The sequence below is a fragment of the Dromaius novaehollandiae genome, chromosome 17 (genome assembly GCF_036370855.1).
Source record: "Dromaius novaehollandiae isolate bDroNov1 chromosome 17, bDroNov1.hap1, whole genome shotgun sequence".
Taxonomy (NCBI): Eukaryota; Metazoa; Chordata; class Aves; order Casuariiformes; family Dromaiidae; genus Dromaius; species Dromaius novaehollandiae.
In genome coordinates this window covers 16,010,531-16,025,342 of record NC_088114.1, presented here as the reverse complement: position 1 = coordinate 16,025,342, position 14,812 = coordinate 16,010,531, and the positions used below count along the sequence as shown (strand labels likewise).

At 65.3% G+C, this 14,812-nt stretch overlaps 2 protein-coding genes across 2 annotated transcripts; one reads left to right on the top strand and one right to left on the bottom strand.

Moving 5' to 3' along the window:
* The first annotated feature begins 1,652 nt into the window (after positions 1-1,652).
* On the top strand, positions 1,653-4,852 carry PLA2G3 (phospholipase A2 group III). The gene is made up of 7 exons (XM_064522358.1): positions 1,653-2,099; positions 2,172-2,304; positions 2,382-2,516; positions 2,691-3,211; positions 3,389-3,518; positions 3,700-3,834; positions 4,114-4,852. The coding sequence occupies exons 1-7, from the start codon at positions 1,655-1,657 to the stop codon at positions 4,316-4,318; spliced, it is 1,704 nt and encodes a 567-aa protein (XP_064378428.1). The 5' UTR covers positions 1,653-1,654; the 3' UTR covers positions 4,319-4,852.
* Positions 4,853-5,046: 194 nt separating this feature from the next.
* On the bottom strand, positions 5,047-14,120 carry INPP5J (inositol polyphosphate-5-phosphatase J). The gene is given in 14 exon segments (XM_064522356.1): positions 5,047-5,587; positions 5,589-6,149; positions 6,361-6,465; positions 6,743-6,835; positions 7,373-7,510; positions 7,886-8,075; positions 8,439-8,548; positions 9,010-9,121; positions 9,702-9,877; positions 9,949-10,065; positions 10,589-10,697; positions 12,172-12,282; positions 13,236-13,984; positions 14,077-14,120. Coding segments are annotated over 13 exon segments (2,613 nt in total). The 5' UTR covers positions 14,077-14,120; the 3' UTR covers positions 5,047-5,545.
* Positions 14,121-14,812: the final 692 nt, after the last annotated feature.

The following is a 14,812-nucleotide window of genomic DNA, read 5'->3' as shown; positions in this document are numbered from 1 at the left end:
AGGGGGTTAACGGGGTGCTTAGATAGTGCGGGTTGCGCGGCACGGGGCCAGCCATGCCCACCCCCCGCCCCGGGGCTGCTGGGGGAGGGTTGAAGGCCGGAGCACCAGTCGTCCAGCCCTTGTTATCCCTTGTTATCTTGCAGACAAACCCAAACTGGGGCCCGGCCGAGCGCAGGGTCCCTGATGCGCTCACACACTTGGCAGCCGAGGCCGGGCCACGCTGTGGGCATGGGCTCTGCCCGCCCGTCGCCGTGGGGATGGCGCAGCCCCGGCAGCAGGGCAGCCCCAGGGGCCCTGCGCGGTGCTGGATGGCAGCAGCGCAGGGCAGCACACCCGAGCCTGCGCTGGGAGGGCCAGGGGACGGGGTTCTGGGGACGGGGCTGCCCCTGCAGAGCCCTTCCCCGCGAGCCACAGCGCGGGCTGCAGGCAGCTCAGGGCAGGGGAGCTCTGGCCAGGTCCCAGCACCCTGCAGCCAAGGTCCTGGCTCCCACCAGCAGACCTGCCCAGGCTCCCGGATGGTGAGGAGCAGGGGCAGACGGCCCTGTGCAGGGAGGGAGCTGGGCCTCTCCCCAGGCTGTGCCGATTCCTCCCTAACAAACTTTGCAGCCCTCCTGGGAAGGAGAGCAGAGACAGGAGGCTTGGCCAGGGTGATGGCTTCCCCTGTACTGCTTGTGACCTGCTCCCACATTGTGAACGCATCCTCCTGGGGGACAGGGGCAACTCGGAGCCTAGACGTGGCCCCGCCAAGTGACATGGCAGCTGAGAGACCTTTGCAACACCTCAGGCAATGTCAAGGGCAGCACATGGCAGCCATGTCACAGCTGTAAGGTGGACTTTGCACTTGCCAGTGTTGTTGTCCTCTGCTCATGCCATTAGGGAAATCCTGACATGATAAGATAAGGCATCGCCGCCAAACTCGGTCTGTCAACCCCAGGCTGTCCTGCAGCGCTCCTGGGCCACACAGGGCTCTGCAAACCACCTTCTCTGAGGTCCCAGGCTGAGAGCAGCCCAAAGCCCAGCACTGCACGTCACCGACTGGGACCCCTGTTGACACAGTCCCGCAGCAGGAAGCAGGGCATCATCCAGGGCGAGAAAATAAACCTGCGACTCAGAGGCCAGCTCTGAAAATGATGAACTGCACCAGAGGAAACACGTTGGCTCATTTCTCTTTCTTCCTGGCCTCTGTCCCCTAAAGCTGGGCCCAGGTCCCATTTGCCCAGCTCCCTCTTAGCTGGGAGAGGTGAAAGCTGGCCCCTGGCAGGCTGCATCTCCCGAGCTGCTGGGGCCGGGCATCCGGGCCTGCGTGGCACTGCCTGGAAAGGACTGGACGGGACAGGATGCAAGCGTGCAGGGATGCGAGCGTGCAGGGATGCGAGCGTGCAGGGACGCGAGCGTGCAGGGACGCGAGCATGCACGCTGCTCGCAGCCAGCACTGCCACGGGGACGGGGACGGGGACCGGGGCCGGGGGCCGGGGCCGGGGCCGGCTCACACGAAGGCGAAGCGGGCGCGGGCGGCCGCAGGGGACCGCGAGTGCGGGGCGGGCGGCGCTAGGACCCGGCGCGGGCGGGTGCCGCAGGCGTGGCCCAATCAGCGCGCGGCCCGCCGCGGGCGCGGGCTTAAAGGCGGCGGGCGCGGGCGCGGCGGCGGCGCGGGATGCGGGTGCGCGCGGCGCTGCTGTGCGCGGCGGCGCTGCTGTGCGCGGCGGCGGGGCCGGGCGGTCGCGCCTGGCCCGGCGGCGCGCTGTGCCCGCGGCGGGCGGTGGGCGCGGGCGGCACCCGCTACCTGGCCTTCCTCAGCCGCGGGCCGGGGCCGCCGGCGCTCGTGGAGAGCACCTGGGCCGGGCGCGGGGGGCTGCGCGCCTGCTGGGCGCGGCGCGACCCGCGCCTGGCCCGCGCCTTCCGCGCCGCCTGCGCGCAGCGCCCTCCCGGCGCCCCCGGGGCCGCGCTGCGGCGGGACCTGGCCGCGCTGTGGCGGCGCCGCGCCGCCTGCCGCGACCCGGGCGGGCCGGAGCCGGGGCGCCGCCGCCGTCGCGGCTGGACGCTGCCGGGCACGCTGTGGTGCGGCGCCGGCGACTCGGCGGGGAGCCCCAGCGAGCTGGGTACGGCGCCGGGGCCGGGGCCGGGGGGGGCGGCGGGGGCCGGGCGGCCGTGCTCACCGGCGCTGCCCGCAGGTCTCTTCCGAGGCCCCGACCGCTGCTGCCGGGAGCACGACCGGTGCGAGGCGCAGATCGCGGCGCTGGAGTTCAACTACGGCATCCGCAACTACCGGCTGCACACCGTGTCCCACTGCGACTGCGACGGCAGGTGCGCCCGCCCGGCGGCCCCGCGCCCCCCCATGGCCCCCCGCGCCCCTCCGCGCCGCTCACGCCGCCGCCCTGCAGGTTCCGGCGCTGCCTGCTGCACCTCAACGACACCGTCTCCACCATCATCGGCGTCACGTTCTTCAACTTGCTGGAGGTGCCGTGCTTCGTGCTGGAGGAGAGCGAGGAGTGCGTGCAGTGGCACTGGTGGGGAGGGTGAGTCGCGGCGCGGGGGCTCCGCCGCGGCCCCGAGCTCCCAGGCTGGGTGGGTGGTCTTGCCGCTGGGGCCCTGAGCATGTCCTGCCCGGCCGACGGCTCGGCTGTGCCCTCCGGCAAGGCCGGGCCGGGGCAGCTGGGTGCAGAGCACCTCGTGCAACGTGGTGTCCCCAGGTGTGAGCGTTACGGTGTAGTGCCCCTGGCCAGGATGGTGCAGCAGAATCGGTACCACTATGGCCTGCCCGTGGAGGAGCTGGACAGCCCCACCAAGCAGTCCCCGCGCAAGGGAAGAAGGAAGTCCTCTAGGCTTGGCCGGAAGCGGCTACGACAGAGCCTGGGACAAAATCCCAAGCTCCGTCAGGCGCAGAGCCCTGGGCAGAGTCGGAGACTTGTGACGGCCCAGCAGCCATGGGGCCCAGGTACCTTGCCCCCCGCATCTACTAGGGATGAGGCTGAGCCCACAACCAGGTACCTGACAGCTCCATGGCAGCTGGAGCCAGGGCCTTCAACAGCAGTGACCATGCTGGAGCAGGGCTCTGCTGGAGGAAGGCAGATGCTTGGAGAAGCACAGCAGGGGGGTAGGCACAGCACTGCCTGCGTGTCCCACCATGAAGAAGACAGCATCAGATCCAGCCCTGCTGCAGAGCTGGGCAGAGCAACCCCTGTGCCCCCCCTGGATCAGCACAGGCAGCGGGGTGAGTCCGTTCTGGGGACAGAAAGGCAAAGAAGGGATTTCCCCAGACCTGAGGGGGTTGGTGTGATTGCCAGGGCTGTGCCACCCCTGGTGGTGCCCATGCCCGCAAGGTGCACATGGTGCTTGCTGAGGCCTGGGTGCTGGAGGTGTCCCTCACCGTCTGCCTGTTTCTTCTCAGGCCTGGCTCGGATGTGCAGGTGCTACAAGCGCCTGGATAAGTGCGAGCACCAGATTGCGCCCCATGAGGTTAAGTACGAGCTGCATAACATAGACACCCGGACCCTGTTCCACTGCAACTGCACTCGCAGGTCAGTGTCCTTAGCGTACCCTCCACCCAAGTGTGCACGCACAGGGTGAACTGCCTGGGGCCTGACCTGGCCCACGGGCTCGCCAAGTCCTGGCTTCTGGAAGGAAGGCCATCCAGGCCTCGCTGCCAGGACGGTCCACCCTGTCCAGCAGCCAGTGACCACTGCCTTTCCTTGCCTGCAGGCTGGCACGGTTCCTGCGCAGGGTGAGGGGCCTCAGCGACGTGGAGGAGGCAGTGCTGGCTGAGCGCATCGCCATGGACTGCTTCGTACTGGAGCCGCTGGCTGACTGTGGCCTCAACAAGGAGCCACAGCACAAGTAAGTGCAAAGGGGTCAGGGGAGCTTGGCCTGCCTGGGGCTCTCTACAGCCCACACAGGCAGAAGGGATGCTGTGGGTGGCTGGGTGCAATCCTGAAGGCTTGGCTGCTTGGTGAGCTTCGTCCTCTGATTTACTGTGCCCTGGGCAGAGCTGCAGCCAGCAGTGATGGCCGTGTGTGGTAGTCCCACCAGAGGGCTGGGCCTGCTCCAGATGCCAGTGCTGCAGCGTTATGGTCTCCAGGGCCCCTCCTGAAGCTAACTGCTCTGCGTCTCTGGCAGCTGTATTACAGGGACCCAGGCTGTGCTAGTACCTGCTTGGCATCTCAGAAACAGCTTGAGCCGCTGGGGTGCTCTGCATGTGGCCTCCAAGGTCAAGCATCAAGACCAGAAGATGCAGAACAGTGGTGGCACGCTCTATGAGAGATGCTTGCAACTGGCCTTGGACCAGGAAGGGGGAGTTCAGCACCCCACGGTGCCCCGATGATGCCTGAGCAGAGCTGCCCTGTGTAGAATGAAGATGTGCTGTGCAGCAGCTGCTGGAGCAGAGCTGCTTCACTCCTGTCTTGGAGACAAAGGCTGGCTCTGAGCATGGCTGTTGGCATGACTGCGTGGAGCTTGGGGGCCAGAGCTGGAGTGGGGGGAAGGCAGAGGAACTGGGAGGGGTTGACTAGCCCTTCCCAAGGAGTGATGGGGCTGTGGGGTGGCTGTGGCTGCCATCTGTGAGCATCCAAGCATGGGGAAAGGAGCAGGAGCACTTGGAAAAACACAGTCCCCCCCCACACCCTGTGTCCTTCCCTGTTGTGCCCCATGGGGCAGGGGAGTACTCGACCCACCTTCACCTTTGGGCATTTGAGCCCCAGGCAAGGGAGATGCCAGGAACTATTCCCCCCCATGTGTGTCCTTTCTGGTGGTGGGGTTGAGGGGTCCTGAGCTGCTGGGTGAGCCTGGCCCCCAGCTGGGTTGGGGGGGGGGGGTAGAGCTGTGGTGCTGTAGCTGTGCTGGCTCCTAGCACTGGAGCAAAGACTGGTGGGGGGCGGGGGGGGGTGCTGTAAGGGGCTCTGCTGTGCGGAGGGGGTAGTCCTGGTGTATAGCAGGAGAAGAAAAATAAAGGGTGGTACTGAGTGTGGCGTGTGGTGCTGGAGAGGGGGCTGTGCCTGCTGTGGCCCCCAACGTGGGGCTGTTTCTGACCCCCTGCAGTAAGCACAGCACAGACAGGGCAGACAGGATGGTTTATTGTGTTACTTGCAGTATCTCTAAGGCTGAGGCACAGTGGTAGCAGCAGGGAAGGTGCAAGCTTCAGTCTTCTGGGTACCCCCCACACCAACCCCGGGCCTGGGGTGGTCCTACCTCCCCAGCTGGAGCAGATGCAAGGCCAGCTCTCCTCCAGCAGGCCTGAACTGCCTTGGCCAGGATGTGTTTTGCCCTGACTTGCCTTTGAAGTGCATGAGGGGCTTCTCCCAGCCCCCCCACTGCAGCACCAGACTTCCTCTCCCTTATGTCCCAGCTGTGCTGCCTCACAGCCCCTCCACAACCAGGGCAGCATCTCAGGCCGTGGGGGCCAGGGACAGACCCCCTACAAGCCAGGCATACAACAGGTTACAGGTACAGAGGGTTATTCACTGCAATAAATAAAGGGCAGGATGTTTCAAGAGGAAAATGGTGGAGAAAAGCACACAGCAAGCGCCCTACATGAAGGCTGGGGGCTGCTGCATCACTGTCCTGTGGCACAGCTATGGCTGTCCAGCTCCTGGGGCCTGGTCCCCCTCCCTTGGGGAGGTGCTGCATGGGTCCCCAGTGGGGCTGGTGGGGCTCATCCTCCTGCAGTGGTAGCCTTGGTCCACGCTCCCTCTCCGATGGCCTGTGGCCTGGTCAATTGTCTCCAAACGGAGCGCAGGCAGCAGGCCCAGGTTCCTGGGGTCAGCCCTGGCCAGCAAGTTGTCAGCAGAGACATGCCATAGGCCACACTGCTCCCGTGCAGTCTGGTAGAAGGAGCCGGAGTTGCCCTCCTGGCACTCGGCTGCCTGCCCCGGTTCCTTGGCTTTGGCCCCACGGCCCCCTGGCTCCTGCTTGGGCAGGTGGAGGGCAGGGAGGTGCCCTGCAAGGCCCCGGCGGCTCTGGGGTGAGGGGCTGCGGCTGGTGCCCCGCTCCCGGCTCGATGGCCGTAGGATGAGGCCCTGGAACTTGGCCAAGGTAGGGCTCCGGCTCCGGTGCTGTTTCATCTTGCCTGGGCTGGGACTGCGGGATTTAGAGGCCAGCAGGACCAGGGTGCTGTCATCCTCCTCTTCAGAGCCCTCCTCTGACCTGGACAGGGAGATCTGCACAGCCCCTGGAGTCAGCGCTCCAGGGTCCAGCCTGCCCCACGCACAGCACTAGCTTCCCGACTTCCACACCCAGGAGCGCAGAAACACTGCAAGTCTGTGACAGCTGAGCTTCACAAGGGGCCACAGGGCACTGCAGGAGCCTGCCCTGCTCAGCCAAGCACCCGTGCTGCCCCCCTGCTTCCCCCAGCCCTTCAGCCTCGCTGACCTGGAAGGGCTCTGTCATGCCGGCGATGCTGCTGGAGTTGTTGCTGTAGTATCCGAGGATGTACTCGCCTCTCCCCAGGGGCAGCACCTCCTCTGAGAACACCACCTGCAGCCCAGAGACAGCCGATGGGCACCAGGGCTGGGCACAAAGGTGCCTCCACCCCAACCCCCAGCACCGCAGGGAGCCCCAACCCCAGCAGAGATCTGACACCAGCACAGAGCAGGCCTGCCCTACACTCAGCACAAGGCAAGGAGGAGGTGCCCTCCCACCCCCACCATCACACTGGGATCACCCAGCCCCAGGGGAAAGCTGCAGAAGCTGCTGCCCCAGTGAGGCTGCAGGAGCCCAGGCAAGGCAGGCTGCAGCTCCAGGAGGTGCCCACCTGTGCACACGCTTGCTTCTCCATGCAGCAGTCTTCATCATCACTCCTGGCCCAGACATAGGACACGTAGTCTTTGGGATGCCGAAAACCCACCTGCGTGTGTGTGCATGCACAAGAGAACACAGGTGAGCCGAGGAAGGTGCCAGCACCCATACGCTCTGCCGTAATCAGCACCATCTCCCCTTGCCTAAGCCTGTCCCGTGCTCAGCTCACATTTGGCCCTGCTGTGCCCTAACCCCGGGGCCATGAGGCTGCACTGCCCTGTCCTGGCAGGTTCAGGGCTACCACCAGCAGAGCACGGGGGCATTAATGACTCCTTTTCACCCACCCCAACAGTACCACACTGGGGAAAGACCCCAGTACCCAGCCTCCCCCCTCCATTTCTGGCCTTGAACCACATGGAGACCAGGGAAGGGATAGGAGAGCGCTACCAGATCTGACTACTTTGAAGCAGGGCTGTCTCCTCCCCATAGCTCCTGAAGAAAGGGAAAACACAGCCCCAGGGCAGAGCAGGGAACACAAGCTGCACGAGGCTCATGCCATGCACCAGTGTCTGCTGGGGGGGAGAGCAGCAGAAGGGACCCTGTAAAGCGCTCCCCACTTTCAGCCACAGCACCCCATAGCCACTACCTGGTAGAGGCCGATCCAGTCCCAGGAGCTCCGGTGGAAGTCAGCAGCCATCTTGAACCTGACAACCGCTTGCTCAGGCCTGCTCCACTCATCAGCCACATAAATCTCAACCGGGGGGGTGTCTGCCTTGGAAGCAAACTGCCAAGGACATGCACATAGTGAGCGAGGGCAGGTGGCTGCATGCCAGACACAGCTTCCCCAGGGCGCCTGTCTGGGGCTGGGCCCTCAAGGACACACTAAGAGCGGCAGCCCCGCTGTCCCCAGCTGCGATGGACAGACAGCGAGGCCTGCCGAGCAGGGGAAAAAAGAACCACACACATATACATGCGTTGCACAGACTCACTGGGCTCCCAGACCTGGGGCCTCGCTACCCCTTCCGTGCCTCCTGCCTCCTGCCCCCAACCCCAGCTGGGAGGAAGAGCCTCACCTCTGAGTGGGAGCCCAGCACACCTGCCTCCTGACCCGGGGCAGATACGCCCATGGCCAGTGCTGGGTGACCTGGGAGGTGCTCACCTGCACCGCAAAGACGGCAGCCACAGGTTTGTGGTCACTCACAGTGTACTCCATGTGGCTGCAGTAGCAGAGCTGGCTCACCGACAGGCCACCCCGGCCGGGCTGGCACCCAGCCGCACCAGGCCCAGCGCTGGGAGACTTGATCTTCCAGAGGATGCGGTCAGTCCAGGCCGGCTTTCGCTTCTTGACACTGCAGGGCACAGAGGGGCATCCCTTGCCTGGCAGGGGGCCGCGGGCTCCACCCCAAACTGCCTCCCCCGGCACTATGACATGCGCGGGCAGGGGATGCGGCTCATCTTGGCACACAGCTCAGTGCAGCTGCAGGGACAGACCCACACTGACTGTCCTGTCCCAGCCGCTTGTCCCCAGCCTGGCCCACACCTGCCCCACCACGGTCCCCCATCTCCCCCAACTCTTCACTGCAAGCTGCAACTAGCATCCATGAGCACCAACACCCATCTTGGCCATCAGCCTCACAACTCCTGCATCGCTCAGCTGTACCAAGTCCTCCCAGCCTGCAGGCCCAGCACGCACTCAAACCCTGCTCTCCTACCTGCTGTCATACTTGTTGGTGCCCACGTCAAACTTGAACGTGGGTGGGAAGTTCAGAGGTCCCTCCTGAAAGCCACTCAGGACAGGCCAGGTGTTCTTGGCAATGTTTAGCTGAGGGGAAGAGCAACTCAGGGGGACAAACCAGGCCCCATGGCCAGACCCCACACACTGTTGGAAACCTGGAGACCTCCCCATACCCAGCCAGGGTGTTAACATGCAGCAGCCTCTACCCCTTGCTGCCAGCTCCAGGCACCCTACCGAGATCACACAGAAGGCTTGTCCTTGCCCTGCAAGCAGCAGGTCCATAGGCCCACTGCCCCCAGCTCTTCCAGGCAAGCTGATAAAGGAAACACTAACAAGCGCACAGCTCCAAGGAAAGACACCATGTCACTGTACGGCCCTTTCCCCATAAAGCTGGCAGAGCTGTGGGCACGCTCCAGCCCTTTGCATCCCGCGGGTGGCTGGCAGGCAGTAACAGGACATGCCCTGGCACACAGCTCCAGCAAGCGCTGAGTGACACTCCCCGTCCAGCCCAGAGGCACGGCAGCATGCTCAGCCCCCCCAGCTCTCACCTGGTCCTTCTCCCAGAGCTGACTCAGGATGTTGCTGTCGATGGCGTATTTCACAAAGCGGATGTCAAGGCTCTCGATGCGGAAGTTGAGGTCCCCAAACCAGAACACCAGGCTGGGGATGGAGGGGCAGTAGGTTAGGAGGGCCCAGGCTACAGAGCAAGGTAAAACAAGCCCAGGCAGGGGCCTGCGGACAAGCTCAGTCTGCAGCACTGGCGCTCTCAGGAGCGGCAATGTAGGTCAGCGTTCAGCCAATAGCTTGGCCAGCTGCCAGCCCTGCCAGACTAGTTTAGGTGTGGACCAAGCACCATCAACCAAGCAGGCCAGGCTTCCCTGGGCAGAAAGAGAGGATGGAAATTTCCATTGCAAGGCACCTGCTGGAGTCAGACTGCACAGGCAATGCACTAGGCCCTCCACCTCATCAGACCCAAGCCACAATATAGTGCCTGTATGGCAGGAGCTGTACCAGGCCTGGAGATGCCCCGGGGAGACCAAGGCCCCCTCTTGACACCTACCCCACTGTGCAGCCATCCTGGGCCAACGGACAGCCCTGCAGCTCTGTAGGCAAGACCCCATCTCTGAGCTGTACCAGAGTCAGATGCCAGACCCAAGACCCTGGCTAGAGGCGACCAGGGGAGGGTGGGCTGGCACTGCAGCTTTGGCCCAGAGTGGGGAGCAAAGAGGGGTGTACGCACTCATGGTCCAGGATGCCGTTGGCCGCATGCCCCTCGAACTGCTGCATGTGCAGTATCGTGGCGAAGTCCTGCTTGCGCTGCTCTGCCTTCTCCAGGTGCGCTGGCAGGTGGCAGTTCAGGAAGCAGACCATGTGGCCGAAGATGGAGAGCCGGATGCTCACCCCACCCTTGTTGCCCTACACCAAGAGGAGCCCACTGGATCATTGGGAAACCAGTCCCCCACCACCTCCCCCAGGGCCACACTCACCCAGCAGCCGCCCAGCCCCGTCCTGGTGCAGTCTGTTTGGATGTCCTGCAGGAAGGGGAGGTGGTAGTACTTGGCAAATATCAGCAGGATCAAGCCTTGCATTCGCACCGTGCTGACCTGAAACAAGAACAGGGGGTGAAGCAGGATGATGGCCACAGCACAGTCCATAAGAGAAGGGCCTCATCTCCAGGCCACAGCCATGCTAGGACACAGAGGGAGCACCTCCCTTATGCTAGCACCTAGATCTCCAGCACTGCTAGGGCTTATGCAGTCCCTTGCCAAATGCCCTAGGCATATCTGGGGGGCCAAACCTGCTCTGTGATCCACAGGGTGCCAGAAGCACAGGCTTGCTCCTGCATTCACCTCCAACCCTGGTGCAACACAGCAGCAACAGAAAGTGCCCCAAAGCACCACAAGGCAGGCCAAAGGCAATAGGAAAGAGAGCAGGATGGTGAGAGCTATGCAGCATACTGGTGAGATGCCCCACGAGCCCTCAGTTCAACCCCTCCCACACACTCTCCTACAAGCTACAGGTTGTCCCTCCAGCCAGTTCTCCCACTTCATATCCTCTCTTGATCCCTGCAGTCTGGTTCTCCTTCCCTACGGCCAGCAGCTGCCCAGCCCCGTTGGACCTCCTCACCAGGACAAAGTGGAAGGGGCTCAGCACGTCCATGAAGAGCTCGCTCCACTGGTCTGTGAACAGGGCATCCTTCAGGCGCTTGTTTAACTTGGAGTTCACCTCTTGCAGCCTGGAAGGAGAGGGACAGGGAGCCCTGCAGGGCCTGCCCAGCCACAGGCAGCTCCCTCAGCCAGCTAGGAAGGTGTCCGTATCCCAGCTGGGGAGAGCTCCTCAGGAGAGGTGCAAGAGGACAGTGCTGGGGAGCGCTGCTGGGGCAGGAAGAGCAGTTCAAAGGAGGACCCTGGATTTACAGCCCAGACCAGCTGTGTCCTTGCTCCAGCAATGCCAGGGGACACGGCAGCGAGAGGCACCAGTGGTACCGTGAGCCCACAGTGGACTTGACCCTTTAAGCAGGAGCTGCTCAGCTGCACAGGGCTCAGCAACAGTCTAAAGCCTGGACATTTCAGCTGCATTAACATCTGCAGAGAAGCCAAGTCACACCAGGACTTCAGCACAGGTGTCCAAACACATCCTAGCCACCAAGCTCAGAGCAGCAGCAAATAGGTTAATAATGCTCCTCCCGGCTCAGCAATTAGCGAACAGAGGGAAGGAGACTGTCCCTAGAGAACAGCAGAATCAGGAAATGCCTTGCCCAGAAATATCGCGTGCCCAGGGCTCAGAGAAAGGATGCAGCCAGGCAGAGACATCGTGGAGGTGGGGAGCAGCTCACCAACACAGGACATCCCATCCCTGGCCAAGAAAGAGTCCCGGCGAGTCCCTCGTACTGAACACAGGACTTACGCAGTCAGCTACCCCCAGCACGCCATCCAGCCAGGCCGAAGTCTTATCTCCACAGCCCCTCACTGCTACATCCTGCTGCTCTGCAGAGCCAAGGGGGCCATGACCAGGAGAGAGGCTCCAACACAGCACCACAGCTCTGGCAGTCCAGGCAGCCTCAGCCTCATGCTGCTCCCTCCCTGGGACAAGGAGGATGAGGGGTCCTGTGAACCTCCTGGATACAGCCCAAGCTCCTCCACCTCACACACACCGGGAGCTTGCCAGGGCAGGGGCTACGTCTTGGCAAGAATCCGCAGCAATCCCCAAGGGGCCGATTTTCCCTTTGACTCTGGCAGAGCTTGCCGTGCTGGCCGCACCAGCAGAGCCTTACCACACTGACTTGGAGCTGCCTTGCCAGCTGTTAAGTGTTTCCAGGGGCACAGAGCCAATTCAGCTGTGAGAGAGCAGAAGATTTGTGCCCTTGAGGCTTGCAAACCATGGGCAAAAGCTGAGACAAGAACGCTCCCAGGGGACTCTGGCAGGTGGGTTAGATCTCTCTGCAGGCACGATCCCAAGGATTGCCAGGGCTCATGGCAAGGGCAGCATTCCCAGAGGCCGGGGTTCGGCTCCTCTTAGTGCCTCCATTTTTATTAGGAGCTGACTTTCAACCACCTTTGCTGATGTTTTACCACCTGCAATGCCAAGTCCCTCCCTGCTCCCCATGCCGTAGGGAAGATTGGCGCTTCGGCTTTTCGGGTCCAAGGACCCCCCGACTACAGGGAATCCCTCCGGGGCAGGAGAGGGGGCCCTGCACCTCACATCCTTACCCAATGGCGATCATGTCTGCATCATTCGTCGTGCCTGTGTTGAGATGAAGCAGGGATGTCACATCATTTGGGGGCATAGCTGTGCCCACGTTCCAGGTGACCACTGTGATGCTTGGGAGGATAAAGGAAGAACACACTGATATTTGGGCTCAGAAGTGTCCCCTGTCCCTCCCTCGCTCAGTCCCCAGCCTCATCAAAGCAGCTGCCTCCCAAGAAGCGGCTGCAGCTGAAGTTCAGCCACAGCCCAGCCACCGTGTCCTTAACTGCCATTTGAAGGGGACAGGTCATGGCCTCCAAAGTCCTCCAGGGTCTACACCCAGGTGCGTGGCAAGCCATGCCGCACCCCAAGCCCCAGCGCAATCCTGGAAACCGGCACAGTGAGCCCTCGTTTTTATTGGTGGTAGCTGTCAAACCCAGGGGATCCCTGGAAAACAGCTCTCCCTGCCTTCCCCAGAAATCATCCCTCTCTCAGGCTCCTGGAGGAAGGGGCCTGGATTTCAACCCCCCGGGTCCTCCCCTGGAGCACAGCCAACCCGAACAGCCAGGACGCGACTCATGACGAAGGCTGCAAGCCCAGCAGCAGCGTCCTTCACTAGTACAAAGCCACCATCAGTCACGACACACGAACACCACTATGCAGCATGCACCGGCAGCCCGCAGGCTCTTTCAGCAGCGCCAGGACGAGCCTTAGCCACAGGAGGCACGTTTCCACGGCAGGGCAGGGTACTGCCGCCTCGGTCCCAGCGCTCAGGTACAGCGGGGGCAGAGGGCACCAGCCCCAGACGGGCAGGCCTGGGACACCCCACCCCACCCCACCGAGCACCCGTCCCCCAAGTGCTGCCCGCGCAGAGGGCGGGCACCAGGCCTCTTTCCCCTCTCCAGCGTGCCCAGAGGGAACAGAGCATCAGTAGCCCTTCATCCAAAGCTCCTTCCAGCTGGACATCACCCGCGGTGCGGAGGTTGGGAATCCGGGAAGAGCTTCACTTGCTGCTGTACAGCAGGGGCAGCTTCGACCCGGCGCTGCTTCCCGGGCCCTTCCCGGGCAGCCGGGCACACCTGCTCACCGGAACGAGCCGTCCCCCGGCGCCCTTCCCGGCCAGCCGAGGACAGCCCTGGCAGTGCCCGCAGAGCTCGGCGGGCTCAGGGACGGCCCGGCCCGCACGAACACGGAGAGCTCGTCCGACTTCGCTTTGGAGAGGGCCGCGGCCTTGCAGAGGCCCAGCTGCCCCCCAGCGATGAACTCGCTGGAGACGGCTTTGGGCAGGCCCGCGGCCCGGGGGGTGCAGTCCGCCCAGGCCGAGATGTGGGTGCTGGACTCGGCTTTGGGGAGCGCCGGCTTCCCGGGGGCGGCTCGGTCCAGGGCCCCGAGCTCGGGGAAGGGCGAGCGGCTCGGAGACTGGCTCAGCGGCGCCGGCGGCACGGCGCAGCCCGGGGGGCCGCCCGGCCCGGGCGACAGCGCCGGGGACGGGGCACCGGGCGGCGAGAAGGGCCGCGCCCCGTCGGGCTGGGCCCCGCCGAGGTCCAGCGACGGCGGCGGGGCGGCCCTGCCCGCGGCCCGCTCCTCGGGCGCGCCGGGCGGCGAGCGCGGGGCCCCGCGGCGGAAGGGGTCGAAGACGCCGTCGGGCTGGGAGCCGCTGAAGGCCGCCGCGGCCCTGCCGCAGCCCTCGGGGGGCGCCCGGGCGCAGCCCGACGGGCCGAAGGGCGCCGGCACCAGGAGCGCGGCGGGCGCCGCGGGGCTGCGCGGGGAGGCCGCCGGGTGCCGGCAGGGCGCGGGGGGGCCGCGGTCCGCGCTGCCGCGCCGGGCCAGCTCCATCTGCGGGGAACCGGGGAGCCGTTAGACCGCCGCCCCCGCGGAGCCCCCCGCGCGGCGCCGCCGCCGCCGCCGCCGCCGCCCCGGGCTCTCACCTTGCGGCGGCCGCTGCCCCCCGCCGCCCCGCTCCGCCCGCCCGCCGGCTCCATGGCGGCGCCCGCGCCCGCGATGGCGCCGCCCCCCGCCACCTGCGCGCGCCTTAAAGGCGCAGCAGCGCCGCCGGCGCCCCCCGCGCACCTGCCGCCGCCCCCCCCGCCGCGAGGCCACGCCCCCTGCCGCGCCGGCCACGCCCCCGCCGCGCCGGCCACGCCCCGCCCGCAGGCCACGCCCCGCCCGCAGGCCACGCCCCGCCCGCAGGCCACGCCCCCCGACGGCGCCTCTCCCGCCGCCAAGGCTCCTCGGTGCGCGGACCAGGCCCGCAGCCCCCCGAGGGCCTCGGCGGCTCCCGGGGCCCGGCGGCGGCAGGACGTGCTGCTCCCAGGAGCTGCACCCCAGGCTCTGATCCCGGCGGCATCCCAGGCCCTCGCGGGGCTCTGGGGGCTCACGGCCGCATCGCACTGCACACGCGCCGCAGGCTGCAGCAGGCGAGGACTCAGGCCCGGGCCCCGCTTTGCGCGGCGGTCGTTAGCTCATCCGTTAGGTGCTCGAACGCTGCCGGCGCTGCCCCCCCGGGCACAGGCACTGCTGCCTGCGCCCCTGCGCAGGGCCTTGCGCACAGCCGGGCTGCTGCGTGGGCACCCCCGGGCACGCGGGCAGGCAGCTCCGGCCCAGCTGCATGTTGGGAAGGGGCCGCCCGTGCAGGCAGGGTCCTTGCGCAGCCCCGTGTGCTCG